This window comes from Megascapheus bottae, chromosome 3 (assembly GCF_031878675.1).
Source record: "Megascapheus bottae isolate mThoBot1 chromosome 3, mThoBot2.hap1, whole genome shotgun sequence".
Lineage (NCBI taxonomy): Eukaryota > Metazoa > Chordata > Mammalia > Rodentia > Geomyidae > Megascapheus > Megascapheus bottae.
In genome coordinates this window covers 88963596-88980182 of record NC_143511.1, presented here as the reverse complement: position 1 = coordinate 88980182, position 16587 = coordinate 88963596, and the positions used below count along the sequence as shown (strand labels likewise).

The 16587-nt window shown below is 57.6% G+C and overlaps 1 protein-coding gene across 2 annotated transcripts in view; it reads right to left on the bottom strand.

The window, feature by feature from the left end:
- The window catches only part of Col5a1 (collagen type V alpha 1 chain), a 127559-nt gene that overhangs the window by 12471 nt on the left and 98501 nt on the right, over positions 1-16587 (bottom strand). For both annotated transcript variants that reach the window (XM_090330902.1, XM_090330903.1), the window contains exons 42-60: positions 16212-16319; positions 13540-13647; positions 12627-12680; positions 11634-11687; positions 11448-11555; positions 10446-10499; positions 10239-10346; positions 8877-8930; positions 8147-8254; positions 7545-7598; positions 7245-7298; positions 6221-6274; positions 5693-5746; positions 5238-5345; positions 5101-5154; positions 4810-4863; positions 3568-3675; positions 1997-2050; positions 1355-1390 (exon numbers count right to left, since the gene is read on the bottom strand). In XM_090330902.1, the coding sequence (XP_090187028.1) occupies positions 1355-1390; positions 1997-2050; positions 3568-3675; positions 4810-4863; positions 5101-5154; positions 5238-5345; positions 5693-5746; positions 6221-6274; positions 7245-7298; positions 7545-7598; positions 8147-8254; positions 8877-8930; positions 10239-10346; positions 10446-10499; positions 11448-11555; positions 11634-11687; positions 12627-12680; positions 13540-13647; positions 16212-16319 (1386 nt within the window). The remainder of the gene's footprint in view (positions 1-1354; positions 1391-1996; positions 2051-3567; positions 3676-4809; positions 4864-5100; positions 5155-5237; positions 5346-5692; positions 5747-6220; positions 6275-7244; positions 7299-7544; positions 7599-8146; positions 8255-8876; positions 8931-10238; positions 10347-10445; positions 10500-11447; positions 11556-11633; positions 11688-12626; positions 12681-13539; positions 13648-16211; positions 16320-16587) is intronic.

The following is a 16587-nucleotide window of genomic DNA, read 5'->3' as shown; positions in this document are numbered from 1 at the left end:
CAAATCCAGCGTGGGAAGGAAGTCTGTGAGACTCTTCTTCCCAGTCAGCCATCAAAAAGCCGGAAGTGATGGTATGGCTCAAGTGGTAGTGTGTCAGCCTTGAAGGAAAAAGCTAAGGGATAGTGCCCAGGCTCCAAGTTCAAGAAAAAACAGAAAAAATATATATATGTAAAACAATGCTGGAAGGGGTAACATCAATCAAGATGCATTGTATTTATAAACTTTTTTTTTTTTTTTGCCAGTCCTGGGCTTGGGCTCAGGGCCTGAGCACTGTCCTTGGACTTTCTCAAGGCTAGAGCGCTACCACTTGAGCCTCAGTACCACTTCCGGCTTTTTTCCATGTACGTGATACCGAGGAATCAAACCCGAGGTTTTGTGCATGCTAGGCAAGCACTCTACCACTAGGCCAAACTCCCAGCCCATACACTTTTTTGTTGAATGGTAACTCCTTTGTACAACTACTTAAAGTTAATTTAAAAAAAGAAACTCATTTGTTTTTTTGTTTTTAAAAAAGAATGCTGGGAAAGGAACTCCTCAAACTGGGTTGGAGGGAATGTAAATTTGCCCCACCTAGCCACTAAGGAAAACAGTGTGGAAGTTCTTCAAAACACAAAACCCGCACCACCACCTCTGATCGTCAGGAATGAAGTCAGCACGCTAGATCACACCTGCTGGCCCGCCTGTCCTGCCAGATCCACAGCAAGGACACAGAAGCAAGCAGGCTCCCAGCAGGAGATGTCTGTCCTTCACACCCAAAAGGCTGCGTGTGCACACAGCGGAGGCTCTCATCTCCAGTGAACCCCCAGAAAACCGCAAGTGGTGCTATGGCTCAAGTGGTAGAGCACTAGCCTTGCGCTGAAGAGCTCAGAGACGGGGCCCAGGCTCAGAGTTCAAGCCCCATGACCGACAAAAAAAAGTAGTATGAACTATTGCACACAGGGGCTGGAGGCATGACTCAAGAGGTAGAGCACCTGTCTAGCAAGCACGAGGCCCTGAGCTCAAAAACTTGTTTTAAATGTTTAAGGAAATGGCAATGTTAACTGCTCTGGCTTGATTATTACACACATTGTTGACAGAGATCAATTTATTGCTGTGCACCCCATAAAGAGGCGCAAGCAAAATAATGAACTTGAAACACCAGTAAGTGGAGGAACACGCTGTTTTGTTAAACCGAAAGATGACACTAAAGAACACCAATAACACAGCGCAATGTAACAGAAGGAAAAGGAGAAAGACGGGAAGAGCGGGTGGGGTGGGGGAGGGGTGTCTAAGGCAGCGCTCACTCTAGGCCATGCACACCCTGCCCCCCTCAGCAGCACCTGGGTGACATGGGCCATCAAGGCAGGTCACTTACCGAAGAGCCTTTAGCACCTTTTGGACCTGGCGGACCCTGTGGAAACCAAAGGCCAGAATGTGAGTAGGCAGAGGGAGCCCTGGCCCGGGTCCTGCCCAGCCTCCCAGCCTGCACTGCCTAGGAACGCACCCCCAGCCCGGGCAGTGCCCGGCAGGGGCCAGGGGCAGGGCCACCATGGCCACTTGAGGGCCAAGCCTACATAGATGGGGCCGGGGTGGGCAGAGGTGCAAGGCTGTGGAAATGTCTCTGGAGGGCCGGCCTTCCTGGGGATAGGAGGATGGCCCAGCTGGGATGCCAAGAGGCTAGTTCCCAACTCTCTGTGCCCGGGCTGGCTGGTCCTCCTGACCAGACTGGCAGTGCTGGAGAGCCAGCTGCGGTGGCTCACCATCCCCACACACCTACAGATGGCTCTCCACTCCCAAGCAGGGCTCAGATGGGCTTTCTTCTCCTTGCTTCCCCTAAGAAACTAGGGCTCCCACTTCCTGCTTCTGCCCCTTGGGATCCAACATCAGGCACACAGACCAATCTACCTAGGGCCCAAGCCAGCCATCTTGCGTGGCTTCCTGCCATTCTCAATCCTCAGCACCCACCTCCCAACCACCCCAGAAACCCCGGGGGGATCCCGCTCTCCCAGATACCCACCGGCAAACCTGGGGGTCCTGGGGGGCCAAGGGGGCCGGAAGGACCAGTGATACCCTAGGAAAGAGAAGGTTGTTTCAGCCTTCCGCAAGGAGGCCCAGAGCAGAGTGTCCCTGCCTCCTGACCATACCACCCAGTCCCATCGCAGTTCTGTCCTCAGGCTCCCTGGAGCCCAGCTGCAGCTTGACTGCTAGGCCAGGCATGACACCCTCCTTTGCTGTGCCTAGCTGGCCTGAACACTGGCACGAGACTGAAGCCCACCTCTCTGCCTCATTCACACTGCTAGGAACCCCTAGCAGTGTGCCTCATGTGCTTCTAGAACATAGATATGGTCTCCGGTCCTTGTGTGCCCACACTGCTGGCCTTTCTTCTAGAACAAACCAGGGCAGGGCCTGGGGAGAGTAGCAAGGGTTCTGTTTCAGCCAGACTCTGAAGGCAGGCACTCTGCACCCTCAGCGCTTGAGACTCCAGCCAGCCCCATACAGCCTGGCTTTCCTGCAAACTCGAAGCCCAGCTTGTGGCGGCATGCCGAGACTTCTCACTGAAGTTTGAACTGCATGCGGGACTCCTGGAGGCCAACAGTCCAGCCTCACTCCTGAGACAGGGCTCCCCTCCCTCTGCCATCAGCAGATCGACAGGGACTTCTGGCCATTCACAAATCCGCCATTCTGAGGCCTGTGGCTGGGCGGGCGCTTTCCATAGGCAGTGTGGCTGAGACGGCAGTTGGAGGAAGGCAAGCAGGTGAGAAATAGAGGGGGCTGCCATCTTTTGGCAGTGGACATCTGGGCATCCAATTCTTATGGTCAGTCATTTAAGAAGGCCACCATGGCCTGGGGACTCTGGGCAGTCAGCAAATGGCCAAGTCCAGGGGAGCCACTGTAGACAAAGCAGGGCTCTGGGATTCTCATCTTCCACACTGTCCACAAGCACAGGGCTCCCTCAAGGAAGCATCCATTTTATCCCAGCTCCCTGGAGGGCCCACCACTCCCTGCTCTGTCAGGGCCCGGCCTGGGTAAGGCAGCCTCAGCGGGCAGGGTGCGGCTCTGTCAGCTGGTGCTAGGAAGTGGAGAGTCCCGCTAGAATGAAGACCATGGTCCATCCACAGGGGAGGACCAGCCACAAGCACGGCCCCCTCCTCTCTCCACACCAGTCTCTCTCAGGCCGGGGACCCTTGCCCAGTCTGCTTTCCTGCAGCCACCCGCGTGGTGGCAGCTGCTGGGCAGGGCCAGGTTTCCTTCCTCAGGGCTCCCTGAGCTTGCATGCTAGCTAGCTGCAGGGGCTTCCAGGAAGTCAGGGTCGGGTGCCCTGGGGGAGGTTGGGGCTGAGGCCAGATACCACTCTGCTCTTTGTCACATGGCCTCCAGTGACCTCCTGGACATCACAAATACATACATGTGGACAGGCAGGAAGGTCTGATCCCGACTCCCTCTAGCTCCAAAGGCCACCACGACTACCCACTGGGATATGGTCTCACCAGCTAGCTGGACAGCCCCCAGCTGTCCCATGACACAGCAGGGGCCTAGTTCCCCGGAGCACGTCTCCCTGTGCTCAGCCATGGCTGCCCCCACACTCACCTGCTCTCCCTTGGGCCCAGATGAACCCTGGGGGCCAGGGAGCCCACGGTCGCCCTTTTCACCCTGCTCCCCTGGAGGTCCGATGAGTCCAATCAAGCCTGGATGACCCTAGAGGGAAAGGAAGATGTGAGGGGCATTTGTACCCCCTGTGACCCGTCCATGCCCCACAGCCAGGAGCCCCGCAGGGACCCTGCCGGATCATCTTGAAAAGGCAGGCCAGGTGAAAGACAGTCATGGTGGCTACTTGCTGCTTAGGACCAAGTCCAGGGTCCCAGGTGGTTCCAGACCCAGAGACTAAGCAGCAGTGTGGGTCACTCTACTTGACACGCTCCCCGGATTTTCAGGAAGGAAGTGACAGAGTCCTAAAGATACTCATTTGTATGTCTTTCAAAAGGGAAATGCTGGCCTGTGTCTGTCACCCCAGCTACTTGGGAAGTGGAGACAGGAGAGTCATTGTTCAAGGCTAGCTCAGGCAAAAAAGGAAAGCGAGGAGACCCCCATCTCCACAAGCAGGCCAGGTGCAATGGCATGCAAACATAGCAGGTGATCCCAGCTGGGTGGGAGGAATGGGGAAGGGGACCTCGTGTGGTCAGAGGCCAGATCAGGCAAAATCAAAATCACAAGGCCCCATCTGAAAAACAAACTAAAGCCAAAAGGGTGAGAGGTATGCAGGCTCTGAGTTCAAACTCCAGTACTGCCTGCCCACCCAGAATTAAAGGAACAAAAGGAACATGAATGACATCTATTTTGTTTTGGATGAGCCCACAGAAAGGTCAGGAAGGCCTCCTCCAGCTTCTATGACACTGAGACTCGAGAGCCTGCAGGCGAGAGATGTCAGAGACAAGAGGTGGTCCCCTTTGCCTTCTCTAGGTACGACAGTTTGACTTGTGGCTCTGTTTTACAGTTGTCAATAAATCAATGCAAGTAAAATGAAGTCTCCCTCCACTAGTGAAAACTGCCTGGCCGCAGTGCCTGGCATCCTGGAGAAGCAGGGACAGTGTCGGGAGGAGGCACCTGCTCCCGGAGGCTGGGCTGGCTTTGGGCAGGACCTGGGCCAGGCTGGAAGGTACCAGCTCCATGGGGGTCCAGGGGCGGTGAGGTAGGACCACATCCCAGCGTCATGGCAGCATGTCCCTGTCCCATCACAGCCTGGGGCAGTCTGGTGGTGTGTCCCTTCCGATCTACTGTGTTTATTAGCTCTAGCACAGAGTCCCCGGCAATCCCCACCAAGTTCCGGCTTACCTTTTCACCTTTGGGACCAGAATCTCCTTTGAGGCCAGGGAGTCCTGGGGGTCCCTGTGCAGGAGGCAGAGGGATCAGAATCTTTGTCCTGGGGTCTCTGGGGCAGCACCCTTCACCTCAGTGCTCATTCATCGCAGCACAGTAACCCTTACCTCACTGCTACCTTGTCTTGGGAAAGCACCCTTACCCTTGGTGCTACCTTGTCTTGGGACAGCATCGCTCACCCTTGGTGACCCCTCGTTTATGAGACGGCACCCCTCACCTTTTGTGCTATAAGAGGACATTTCTTACCATGGGACCAGGCGGACCATCTGGACCTGGGGATCCTGGAAGACCTTGTTCACCCTGAAACACAAGAGACCCCAGGTGTGAACCCTGCCTCGTGCCAGCAGCCTCCCCACCCCACCAGGCGTGTCCAGCACACTTACCACAGGGCCAGGGATCCCTCGCAGGCCATCAGGCCCCGGCTTCCCAGGAGCCCCCTGGGGGCCAATGGGGCCAGTCTTCCCAGGAGGGCCTTCCAAGCCTGCTTCTCCCTGCCGAGAGTGGGTCAGGATCAGCGGGGGCTCTGGGATACTCCAGGCCCCCTGCTCAAAGCCCTGGAGCCGCACAGCACCCAGCGCTCCCTCACGCCATAACACGGGGCCTCCAGAGAGGCAAATGGTGCCACTCTAGGCCCCCCAGAATGCCCCTGGGTCTCTCTGGCAGGTCTCACACCGACAGTCCAGGTAATGGCTGCCACCCACGGCCTCAGAGCAGGTTTTGCACTGCCTTCCCAGCTTCCTTTGACGGTCGCAGCTCCTATCCTCAAGAGTCTCCACCACCCCAGCCCTGTCCTCACAAAGGCTCCAGTGTGGTCCCTGCTAGTCCAGAAACAACTTACCTTGGCTCCTTTCTCTCCCTGTCTGCCTTCAGGGCCTGCAGGGCCTGGGGGACCCTAGAACAAGCCAACAAGGAAGGAATGAGCCAACTTGAGCTTACGTGTGGCCACAAGGCCTGGGCTCCAGAGCAGGTTTAGGGGCAGAAGGACTTGTCACAGGCCAGACCTCCAGACAGATCTGGGGGGCGCCCTGGCCACCCTGAGGACCCGAGGCCCTCTCCTGGCTGGAATCAGCCCCAGCAAGTGTCCATGGGACCTAAAGATGCCTGGGCCCTCCTGTGACAGCTCAGGGGTCTGGTCCAGGGAGAAGATGGTTCCCAGCCAGGCAGGTGTTTTTCTCCCCCGATGGGGTACAGGCATATCAGCGGATGCCTGTCAACCCAGCCCAGGGCTGAGATCTGGGAACCGGCAGACACTCTGGATACCACAGCCCTCCCCTGTGTTGTGATGGACACCGGAGCCCAGCGGAGGGTGGGGCGGGGGAATCCAGCAGTGCAGCTGCCCTGGGGACCAGCTTCAGGAACAACTCACCCGCTTTCCTGGGGGCCCCGAGGGACCAGGCTCACCAGTCGGGCCCGGGGAGCCCTGATGTAGAGAAAGAACGGGAAGTTAGGGATCAGGGTCTGTTGGGTGGGGCGCCAAGAACACTCATGCCCCTCCCCCAGGACAGCCAGGAGCCCAGCAAGTCCCATGTGAGGCCCGGCTACACCACTGCACTCAGGAGCCCTTCTCCCCCTTTCTCTCTCTCTTTCCTTGCTTGTCCTCTTGTCATGTGCTGCCTTGTTAGAATCCAGGCAAGGCCCCACCGAGCCCCATCCCTCCACCATCTGCTCCCCAGGCCCCAGCATCCTGAGCCCAGTGAGCTCATACTGGTTTTATTTTCCCTGACCAGTAGCATTTTATCACAGAAGCAAACAGCAGACCCAGACACACTCATTTCCCAAGAGTTATACCAAAGAAGCATGGGCTGCGGCATGGAAGCCCCGGGGATGAGGAACTGGGAGGCCCGGGTCCTTTCTAAATGAAGTCCTACCTAGAGGCCCGTGGGGGTCAGTCCCACCCCGAGAGACCAGCTCACAGTCAGGGGCGAGGCTCAACGCCTACAGCGGCCTTAGGCACAGGGCTGACGCCCGCCCACGTGAGAAGTGCCCACAGAGGCTCTGCACTCTTCTTGGCCAGCCTGGTACTAACACTGTCAGATGGCCATGGCTCCCTCCTGGGGGGGGGAGCATACGGAGCCCCAGGCCACGCTCAGAATCCCTGCTGGGTGTCATTCCCGAGGCCCACACAGTGAGGCAGGGGTAGGGAACCTTTTTTTTTTCCCACCCAGAAATGATAGCATCCTTCAGGGGCCATGTGACATTGTCAGCACAGGTAGAGGCAGCCAATGGGAGCAAAGAAGAAGCAAACATGTCTGTCCTGGCACCTCCCAAAGGCTGCGGTGGGCAGGGGCTCCCCAGGCCTGCTGCAGGGAGCGGTGCTAGGTTTCTCAGGAAACAAAGGGCCCAGAATTCAGGGACGCCCTGTGCCAGGGCCTGCCGGATGTTGGACTCACCGTCTGTCCCGCCTCACCATCATCACCTTTGTCACCAGGGGGGCCATCTTGACCCTGTGGGAACAGAACAAATTCCTCTTGCTGCCTCGATGGCACCCTGAGATCTAGGCCCACCCCAGCCACAGTCCACCCAGAGCATCTTGGTACTAGCTCGGGGTGCTTCCATAGCAGGGTGCGTTCCTTCTCAGGACATGAAGAAGACTGGGTCCAGAAGAGGACTCCCCAGAAAGAGACCAGTGGGGAGAAGGGAGGTGGGGGCTAGCGGAGGGAGCTGCACTATGCAGGCCCGCGGATACTCACCGCAGGTCCAGGCTCCCCCGGGGGACCGGGGTCTCCAGGAAAACCCACTGGGCCCTGAAAAGGGGAGAAGGGCAGAGTTAGGCAGTCAGCAGCCTGACCACACTCGGCCCCCACCACCACCCCCATCACTGCCCAGGTCCCAGGATCTAGGGCAAGGTCAGTGCCTTGGCACTGAAGCCAGGTGATCCTGTCATGCAGTATCCGTGGGCAGAACCCACCCAGAGGGCAGGCAGTGGTCAGCAGCCTGCCGCTCACCAGATGGATGAGGGCACCTGCAGACCTGAGCTAAGGCCAGAGCCTGGATGAGGCCGCTGCCAAACTGTCCCGTTATGAAACCAGGGCAGGCCAAGGAAGGAGCCACCCAAGACCCGCGGCCACTCGCATGGGCCAGGACGGCTGCGTCCACAGGGCGCCCTCTACAGGGCTCACTCCATGGCTCCCCTCGTCATCTCTACCAGTTTGGTCCAGAAGCTGGTGTGAAACACCGAGACAAACCTCCCAAGACCACAGCTGTCATGCGCTTCTTTTCTGGGGCACCCTGCTGGTGAGTGCCGCCCCAACCCTCCCACCGCACAGGTGCCCACAGCACCCGGACCACTCACAGGGCTGCCTTTGGGCCCGTCATCTCCCGGGGGGCCTTTGGGTCCAGGGGGTCCAGCAGCACCAGAGGGGCCGGCCTCGCCCTTCTCCCCCCTTTCTCCTTTGGGTCCCTGGAAGAGAAGAGCGGTCAGGATCCGGGTCTCTTGCTGGTGCGAGGCCTGCCCTGGCCTGAGGTGGGAGCCCTTCCCTAGCCCTCACAAGGCCCATAGGGGCTGGAGCCACGCGGCCAGCCACTCTCATCCCAACCCTAGCTGCCCCCCAGTGCAGGATCTAGGAGCGCTGCCGGGCTCCAGTGCCCGGCTGAGGTCTACGCTGGGCAGATGCACAGCCCTAGCCCCCCCCCCCCCCGCAGGCCCTGTTCATGATTACTGTAATTCTAAGGCACTGGTGGGCACAGAGGGGCTGTGATTCTTGTTGCTCCATTCCTGGGGCTTGAACTCGGGGCGTGGGGGCTGTCCTTCAGCTTGTGTGCTCCAGGATGGGGGTCTACCACTTGGATCACAGCTCCACTTCCAGGTTTTTGGTGGCTAATTGTAGATAAGAGTCTCATGGACTCCCCTGCCCGGGCTAGCTTTAAACTGCAACCCTCAAAGCTCAGCCTCCTGAGTAACTAGGACTCATAGGTGTGAGCCCCTGGCACCCGGCGCTGGTTCCCATTGCACGAGAGGGAAAAGGGAGCAGGCTGGGGCTTCCAGTCCTGTGCAGGGCCCACACACGGCCAGGCACACTCACCGGGGGGCCTCCTTCACCGGGGAGACCAGGATCGCCTGCTTCACCGGGCTCCCCCTGTGGAGACAAGGCGTGGCCATGAGGGCAGCAGGTCCAGCGGCCAGCACATGCCGTGTCCTGTCTGCCATCAGGCCCTGGAGACGCACAGGTGGTGTGGATGGGGCGACTATCCCCAGGTGTCTCCCGGGACTGCGGGGGGGCCTGTGAGGAGGGCAGCCTGGGTGAGGGCTCCTCCAGCACAGGACAGTGGGGGTGGGCTCGCAAGGGACAGAGCCGGCGAAGGCCACCCCAAACAGGTGCCGGGGCCTCGGAGAGCTAGGCCATGCTGTGACGACACAGCCAGCAGGACAAAGGCAAGAGTCGGCCTTCGGGTGGACAGTAAGGGTCTGTGGGTCTGTGGGGTGTAATAGTGACTGGGGGGCCTGCATGGGGTGGGGCAGGGGGAAGGTGGCGCCCCCTGGGGGTGACGCTGGGCCTCTGCCCTATGGTGTGCTTCTCTCCATCTCCTATCACAACTGAGCCAAGCCCATGACCTGCTGCAGCAGAAAGTTCTGGACACAGCGGCCAGAAGACAGCCACACAGGTTGTGACTCCTAGACCAAGTCTGGGTTCTTGAAGGCACGAGTGCAACCTCATGAGCAATGTGCAGAGCTGGACACACAGGCCATACCGGCACACACGTGGGTACTCACACACATAGGTACACACGTACATGCCATAAACACACACATGCACAAGGCTCCGAAGTGGACTCACATGCACCAGTGTGAGCCTGTGCTCCCCACACACATGTGCATGACCACAAACGCGGACATGCACATGTGCGTTCACACGCGCACACACACCAAGATGTATATGTCCACACACGCGTTCACACACCCACACGTGTGCACACATGGGCTCATCCTGTCCACTCACTGCCTGAGGGGCCCAGAAACCAATCAGGAGCCCCTGATTGGGGCCAGGCCACCAGGAAGGAGGACCTGGGCCGCAGGGGAGCCGGAGGGCAGCAGCCTCGAATCGTGGGGGGTGGGGACAGCTAGCCAAGCCTCCTGGAGGCGTTGGGGACACTGGTGGAGGCTGGCTAGGGGGCGAGGCATCATTCAGAACTTCTGCGAAAGGCTGTTACAAATAAACATGCCCAAATTCCCAATGCCAGGTCAACATCTAAGTTCAGAAATACATTTACAGGAGCAGCCCAGCCCCGTCTCCTTGGAAGTCTCTGCAGGCACAAGCGAGTATAGACGAGAGTGCACACACGCACGTGCACGCGCACACACACACACACACACACACACACACACACACACCCCTCAACCCTCACACTGCCTCCAAGTTGCCTCTGTAACAATCAATGACCATCACCTTCTCTCCCACGGCGCCGGGGTTTCCCACGCCGCCGGGGGGGCCCTGAGGCCCATCTGCGCCCGGTGCTCCGGACGGCCCTCGGGGGCCAGGGGGACCGGGAGGACCCTGGGAGAGGAAAGGGCATTCAGTCCACACAAAATACAAACAACTCCCCCAGCGTGTTGATACTCAGGCACCTGGACAAGGTGGCCAGGCCACACTTACCATCTGGCCCACGTCTCCCGTCTCACCCTTCTCTCCGGGAGGCCCTGGCAAGCCCTGAGCACAGGGAACACAGAGGTTAGAGGATGAGGTGTGGCTCCCCCCACAATCTTCACTCCGCACCAGCCTGTGGGGTGCTGCCACCAGTCTACAACCGTGTAAGGCTGTGCACGGTGCCAGGGCTCTGCGCTTCCCGAGGAAACGATCAGAGGAGGAGGGTGCCAAGATTTATGGGCACCTGCACTTATGGCAGCATCTCATCAAACAATAAGCCTAATGAGCCGGCAGCAGGGGTCCGTCTGGGTAAGTTATGTCCCCACCACGTGCTGAAATACTACACAGTAACTAAAAGCTGTGTTTTCCTAAACAAAAGCGGAGTATTTAATGACATTCAGCATCCATAATGGGAAACAAAAGCTGGGTGCAGACTCCCTCTCTATGGCCCATGATAGGCCTGATTTGCATTTTGCAAATGCCAAACAACCTGTGCACCCGGGTGCCTCAGAATACCAAATGCTGCCAGCCTTGGGTAAGCCGGGCATCAGGGGCTCCTGCCTGGATCCTAGCTGCCTGGGAGGTTGAGAAGGGGAGGACGACTGTTCAAGGCCAGTCCAGGAAGAAAAGCCCAAGAGACTCCCTCTAAACAGAGGGGAGCTGGCTACAGTGGTGCTTGTGTGTCATCCCAGCAACTACAGGAAGCCTAAGCTGATCCCAGCTCCGGATCAGAGGAAGGAGGAAGACGCAGAGGAGTACAGGGGCAGCGAAGGAGAGGGAGGAGGGGGCGTGGGGTACGACTCGGATTTCCTCTTCTGACTACTGATGAGCACTTCTCAGGTTTCCACTGGGATGTGCAGTGTATCTGGAGTCCTGGACACTGGTGCTACTTCCAACCCCTGCCACTGAGCCTCAGTTTCCCCAAATTCTTAAAGACAGGAGAGGCAGAGGGCCCAGTGAGACCTGGGAGGCACTGTCACAGCCTGGGGGACGGGGGAGCCCTGCAGTTACCTGCAGACCCACTGGTCCTGGTGGCCCGGGGAAGCCTCTGGAACCTTCATCTCCCTTCTGCCCGAAGAGGCCTTGCTGGCCACGCGGGCCAGGCTCACCATCGGCTCCCTGTGGAAACACGAGTGAGATGGGGCCACACAGCAGCCGGGCAGGGTCTCGATGGAGCGGCTAGTCACAGGTACTCACCGAGGGCCCTGGCTGTCCAATGGGGCCCTGAGGCCCTGTAGGCCCAGGGGGACCCTGTGGGGAGCAAACAGAGGTACAGGTTGCTTCCTGAATCCCAGACAGGGCATCCCACCCCAGCCCCTATGCTGTCCTCCAATGCATGTCACCCTAAGACAGGGACAAGGGGGCAGGAGGGCAAACGGGGAACAGAGCCCCTGTCCTCAGAAAGCCTCAAGTGGGCACAGGAGCTGATGATATCTACTCGAGCAAGAGGGCTGACAGCCATGAGAGGGGCTCATGGGCAGGGGGGAGGGCTTTGGTAAGAACCCGCCGGTAATCCTGGAGAGGAATCATCCACTGGGGGAACTGGGCCTCCTGCCCTGCTTAGCACTGGAGAGCAAAGCAGCCGGGGCAGGGGCTGGCCTGGCCACAGACCCGGGAGTGAACACAGCCTGCCCGCTTTTTACCTTTTAGAACTTTTGTTGGCATGTGCTATTGGCACACAGGGTGGCAGTGAGTGTGGGGGAGGGGTGTTCGCGGCACCATTTCCTTATATACAATGTACCCTGACCAGACTCAGCCCTCCATCTCTCTGCTCCATCCCCTCTCCCCCTTAAGACAATTTCAAGGCTTCATTGGAAAGAGCTCCCACCACATTCACCTTCCTTTGCCCTCTCCATTTGTCCCCCCGCCTGCTGGCATCTACCTCCAGTCTGTTCTACCTCCCTACGGCTCATCTGTATTCTCCTATATTAGCCATACAAAGAGATTAAGCGGTGTTATTTCCATATATGCATATCCTGATCAAGTTCACCTTTCCATTACTTTCCCATCACTCCTTTGAAAGTAGTTTCTAACATCGCAACAGTCTACACTTTCACAAAATACATGGATCCACTCGCATGGTCACACACACAGGCAGTGTGTCCCTGTGGGCTGCATGCCAGTGTGGCAGCACTGAGTGAGCCAGCGAGCCAGGACCACACCTGTCCACGCCCACCACATGGCTCTTACCTGCTCGCCCTTGTCCCCTTTGCTTCCTTTTTGCCCCGGCTCCCCGATCTCTCCCTAGGGAACAAACAAGAAAGTAAGAATTAGAAAGCTCATGCATCTTACTCTTCTTCCACGATTCATTGTTTCTGGAGACTAAGTGGAGTCCTCTCTGCAGCAGTCACGTGACTTTGGGAGAGAAACACTTGCTCTATCAGTGGGGTGTCCCTTCTGTCCAAGGGCTGGGGAACTGGGCCTGGAACTGTCCAGAGTGACAGCAGATGCAGAGACGTGGGAGTCTCTGGACATTTGCTTCTCTTTCAGACTGGAGTGTGAACAGCATTCGGTGAGAGGCGCCTCCATTCCAGAGTTCTCAAGAAGGCAGGAGAATCTTCTGGCTTCTGTCTAGGCCCGGGCTGCCTCCCACCCCTATATGTGAGGTGTCCTCTAGGCAGACGTGACAAAGTCAGAAATGTCACCAGAGAGTTGTCATAAATGGAAAGTTAAGCCAAAGAGCTAAGTGTAAATGTCTTCACTAGATGAAGTCTAAAGTACAAGCTCCTTGGTAATTAGCTTCAGATTAGAAAGCACACATTTAATGAAATGGAGTCTTGATAATTCAGGGGAGACATTGAAAAACAGATATCGAGCAAAACCTCATTAATCCAGACTCCAAATTTGTAGTGATTCGGAGGAGAGCAGGGAGCTTTTTACCCTCTGCTCCGGCCACTAATGACACAGTCCTAGGCACCAACAAACCCCTTCGGGAGGAGAGTGGGGGCCAGGCCCTGGCCCGCACCTGCGAGTGTGGACTGCTGCCGGCAGGCTACCGCAGTGCAACCGATGGCTCCAGGACGGAGGTGCACAGGGCTGCCGTGTCAGGGGGCTGGGCCCCCTCGCCCCTCACGCTCACCCTATCACTCCATCCTCTCCTTACCTTGTCTCCGTCTTCTCCCGGGGGACCCACAGGGCCAGCTGGACCAGGAAGCCCCACAGGGCCTTGGAGGCCATCGCGGCCAGCCGGGCCTTGTGGGCCTTTCTCGCCCTGGAGAGGACAGAAGATCGCAGGTGAACATGCGGTCACCCCACCGCCAGCCCAGCGCCCCAGGGAGGGGGCAGGAGGGAGCTGGGTACTCAGAGGCCTGTCCTCCCAGCCAGACCCCCAGAGAGTGACTCTGACAAGTATTTGTTGGTCAGTCCTTGACAATGACAGGCCCTGCCTGATGAGACTTCCTCCAGACTTCATCCAAGGACTCCACGGCCAAGGACAACTGCTGCCTTCACCCAGAGGGGACCACATCTCTGCCTCTGACTCCTAACGTGGCAGCCTCCATCAGCAGGAAGTAGCCAGAGAGAATCTGCGCCCTGCTTTGTAATTATTAAAAGGCTGGATGTAAGATCTGCCCCAGAAGGTGGCTCTGGAGACCTCCCCTTTCCCTGAGGTCACATCCTGGCCCACTCCCCATCACTCCACCAGACTGTGGCAGGGTCCTAGGCTCTGAGGTCACATCCACCTCCAGGGTGGCCACACCTCCTCTCACCTGGCCACGTTGGGCCCACCTTCTCCCAGCTCCTTCCCTACATAAGTGGGGGGCAAGCTGCTGCAGCCCCCTCAGCCACGTGTCTCCACCATGCATGGTCAGGCGTGTGCATTTCGGAATAGACACTTCCTCCTTCCTTCCTGAGTCCTGTATGGCGTTCTCTTTTATCCACCTACCTTCATTTAAACCTCACAATCACCCTGTGGGACACGTAAATTTTCTCACCCCAGCCAAGAACCCCTCTCTTCCAATGGTACAAGAAAGTGGGTGCTGTGCAATGGGGAGAAGAAGGCACAAACGAGAACGTGTGCATTTGAGGTTGGGCACTGAGCAACACGGGCGATGGCTGGCTTCCCTAACCCCTCCCGGCCTTCCTGATCACCCCTCGGGCTCTGCGCCTCACCTCCCGTTCCTGTTGGTACAGAGGTCTGCTCTCTTAAGCCAGAAAATGGCCAGGCTAGGCCTGGGGCTTTGAGGTCCCACAGGGGGTTCTGCTCCGGCCTTTTCCTGACCACCCCTTCTCTCTGGAGGTTCAGCGAGCTCATCGCTGGATAGCATGGCTCTCCCAAACTGTCAGCTTGCACATTTACTCTCAGCAGCCAAATGTGTGAGCTCGGCGTGTGTGCGCTGGGTGCCCAGAAGGCTTCTGTTTTTTGGTGGAGAGCACAGCTGGGCGCATGTCCTGAGGCTCACTGGAGACGGCAGGCACCGTCAGACTTTTGAAAACATGTCGATAGATCCTTAATGGCAGAGATGGTCCAGTGTGGTTTAAATGGGAATGAGCAATCTGCTCTTTCTACTTGGGGCCTCCCAGGAGTAGAAGACAGAGGAAACCACACCTCACTCAACACAACTCGGTGGGCACCCCAAGCTGGCTGGGGTGCCCTCTGGGCAGATCCCTTCTGATCCTGAGCCATCACTGAAAGCTGAGCTGGAATCTGTCTACAGGGCTGACTAACTGCAGGGGAGGTGGGAGAAGGCAAAAGTATGTGGCAGGGCTGGAGCCCTAGGAAGGCGGCAGTGCATGGACCCTGCATGAAAGCTAAGGTTCAAGCATGTCAGATCCGCTCTTCCTGCCCCCAGAGGTGCAGACTTGGACTCACAGAGGAAGCAAGCAGGCAGTGGCTCTCTGGCCCAGCAGCTCCTACGCACTCTCTACTGGGTGCTTCTCTCCTGTATGCTCTGTTCTCAGATTAGCAAAGGCACCTCCATGCCCCATCCTGTGAGCTAGGGTATGCCAAGAGGTGGAGAACGAGCCTGTCATGGAGAGGACCCTGGGTTTGGCCCCGGTCTTTCAATAAATGCACAAACACTAAACAAACAAAAAGGCAAATGTAAGCTGAGCGTAGTGTCGCATGCCTGTAACCCCAGCTACATAGAAGGCAGAAGCATCTCCAGTTTGAGACCAGTATGGGCAAAGTGAGCAAGATCCTATTTCCAGACCAAAAATACAGGGCCAGCTGTGGTGGTTCATGCCGGTACGTCCACCTACTTGTGGACATAGTAGCAAAAGAACTACAACCCAGGCCAGCCCAGGAAAAAGTGTGAGGCCCTGTCTGAAAAACAAACTAAAGCAGCCGGGACTGGGAATGTACCTCAAGAGCACAAGAGCCCTGTGCTAGCAAGCATGAAGCAGCCTTAAGCTCAAAATCTCCATGTAGAATACAAACAAAAGGGCAGGGGGTGAGGCTGGAAAGGGTAGTGTTTTTGCCTGGCATTTGAGAGGACATAGGTTCAATCCCTTATACAAGAAAGAGGCAAACCAACAATCTACTCTCCTCTAAGACCAGCTGTGGGGGAGGGGCCGCAGAGGGGGCCATCCACTCAGTCCACATGTGGCTGAAAGCGTGGCAGGACAGAGGCACACCATAAAATGTGCAGGGGGCTGAGAGGCCCACGACCTTGGCCCCTTGGCCAGCCACGGCTCGTCATTGTCTTCAGGGTGACCCCACTTCGCCAGCTCTTCCCACCCCAAGAGGGGACACCCTGGGGGAAGGGCCGAGGCTGGCCATGGGATGTGGTGCACCCTACCTCTGGAGAGGGCTCTTCAGCCCAAAGCAGTACTTACAGGAGCTCCCTTCTCTCCCGCTGGACCTGGAGGCCCCTGGGGTCCGGGTCTCCCTGGAATTCCGATGGGGCCCGCAGCACCGGCTGGACCCCTTTCCCCTGGAGATCCCTGATGTAGCAAGAAAAGACTTTGCTTCAAAGGCTTGTGAAAACAGTTTCCTAAGGCATGACTCCAGTACATCGTTCACTCCACACCCCTCATGGCTCCTAAGGCCTCCCTGCAAATGTCTACTATTTGCTCTAGGATTGAAGGCCCCCATGTCATCTGGCATATCCTCCCGTAACCCACCTGCTCAGCCTCCTCCCACAATCCACCTGCTCAGCCTCCTCCCACAACCCACCTGCTCAGCCTCCTCCCACAATGCACCTGCTCAGCC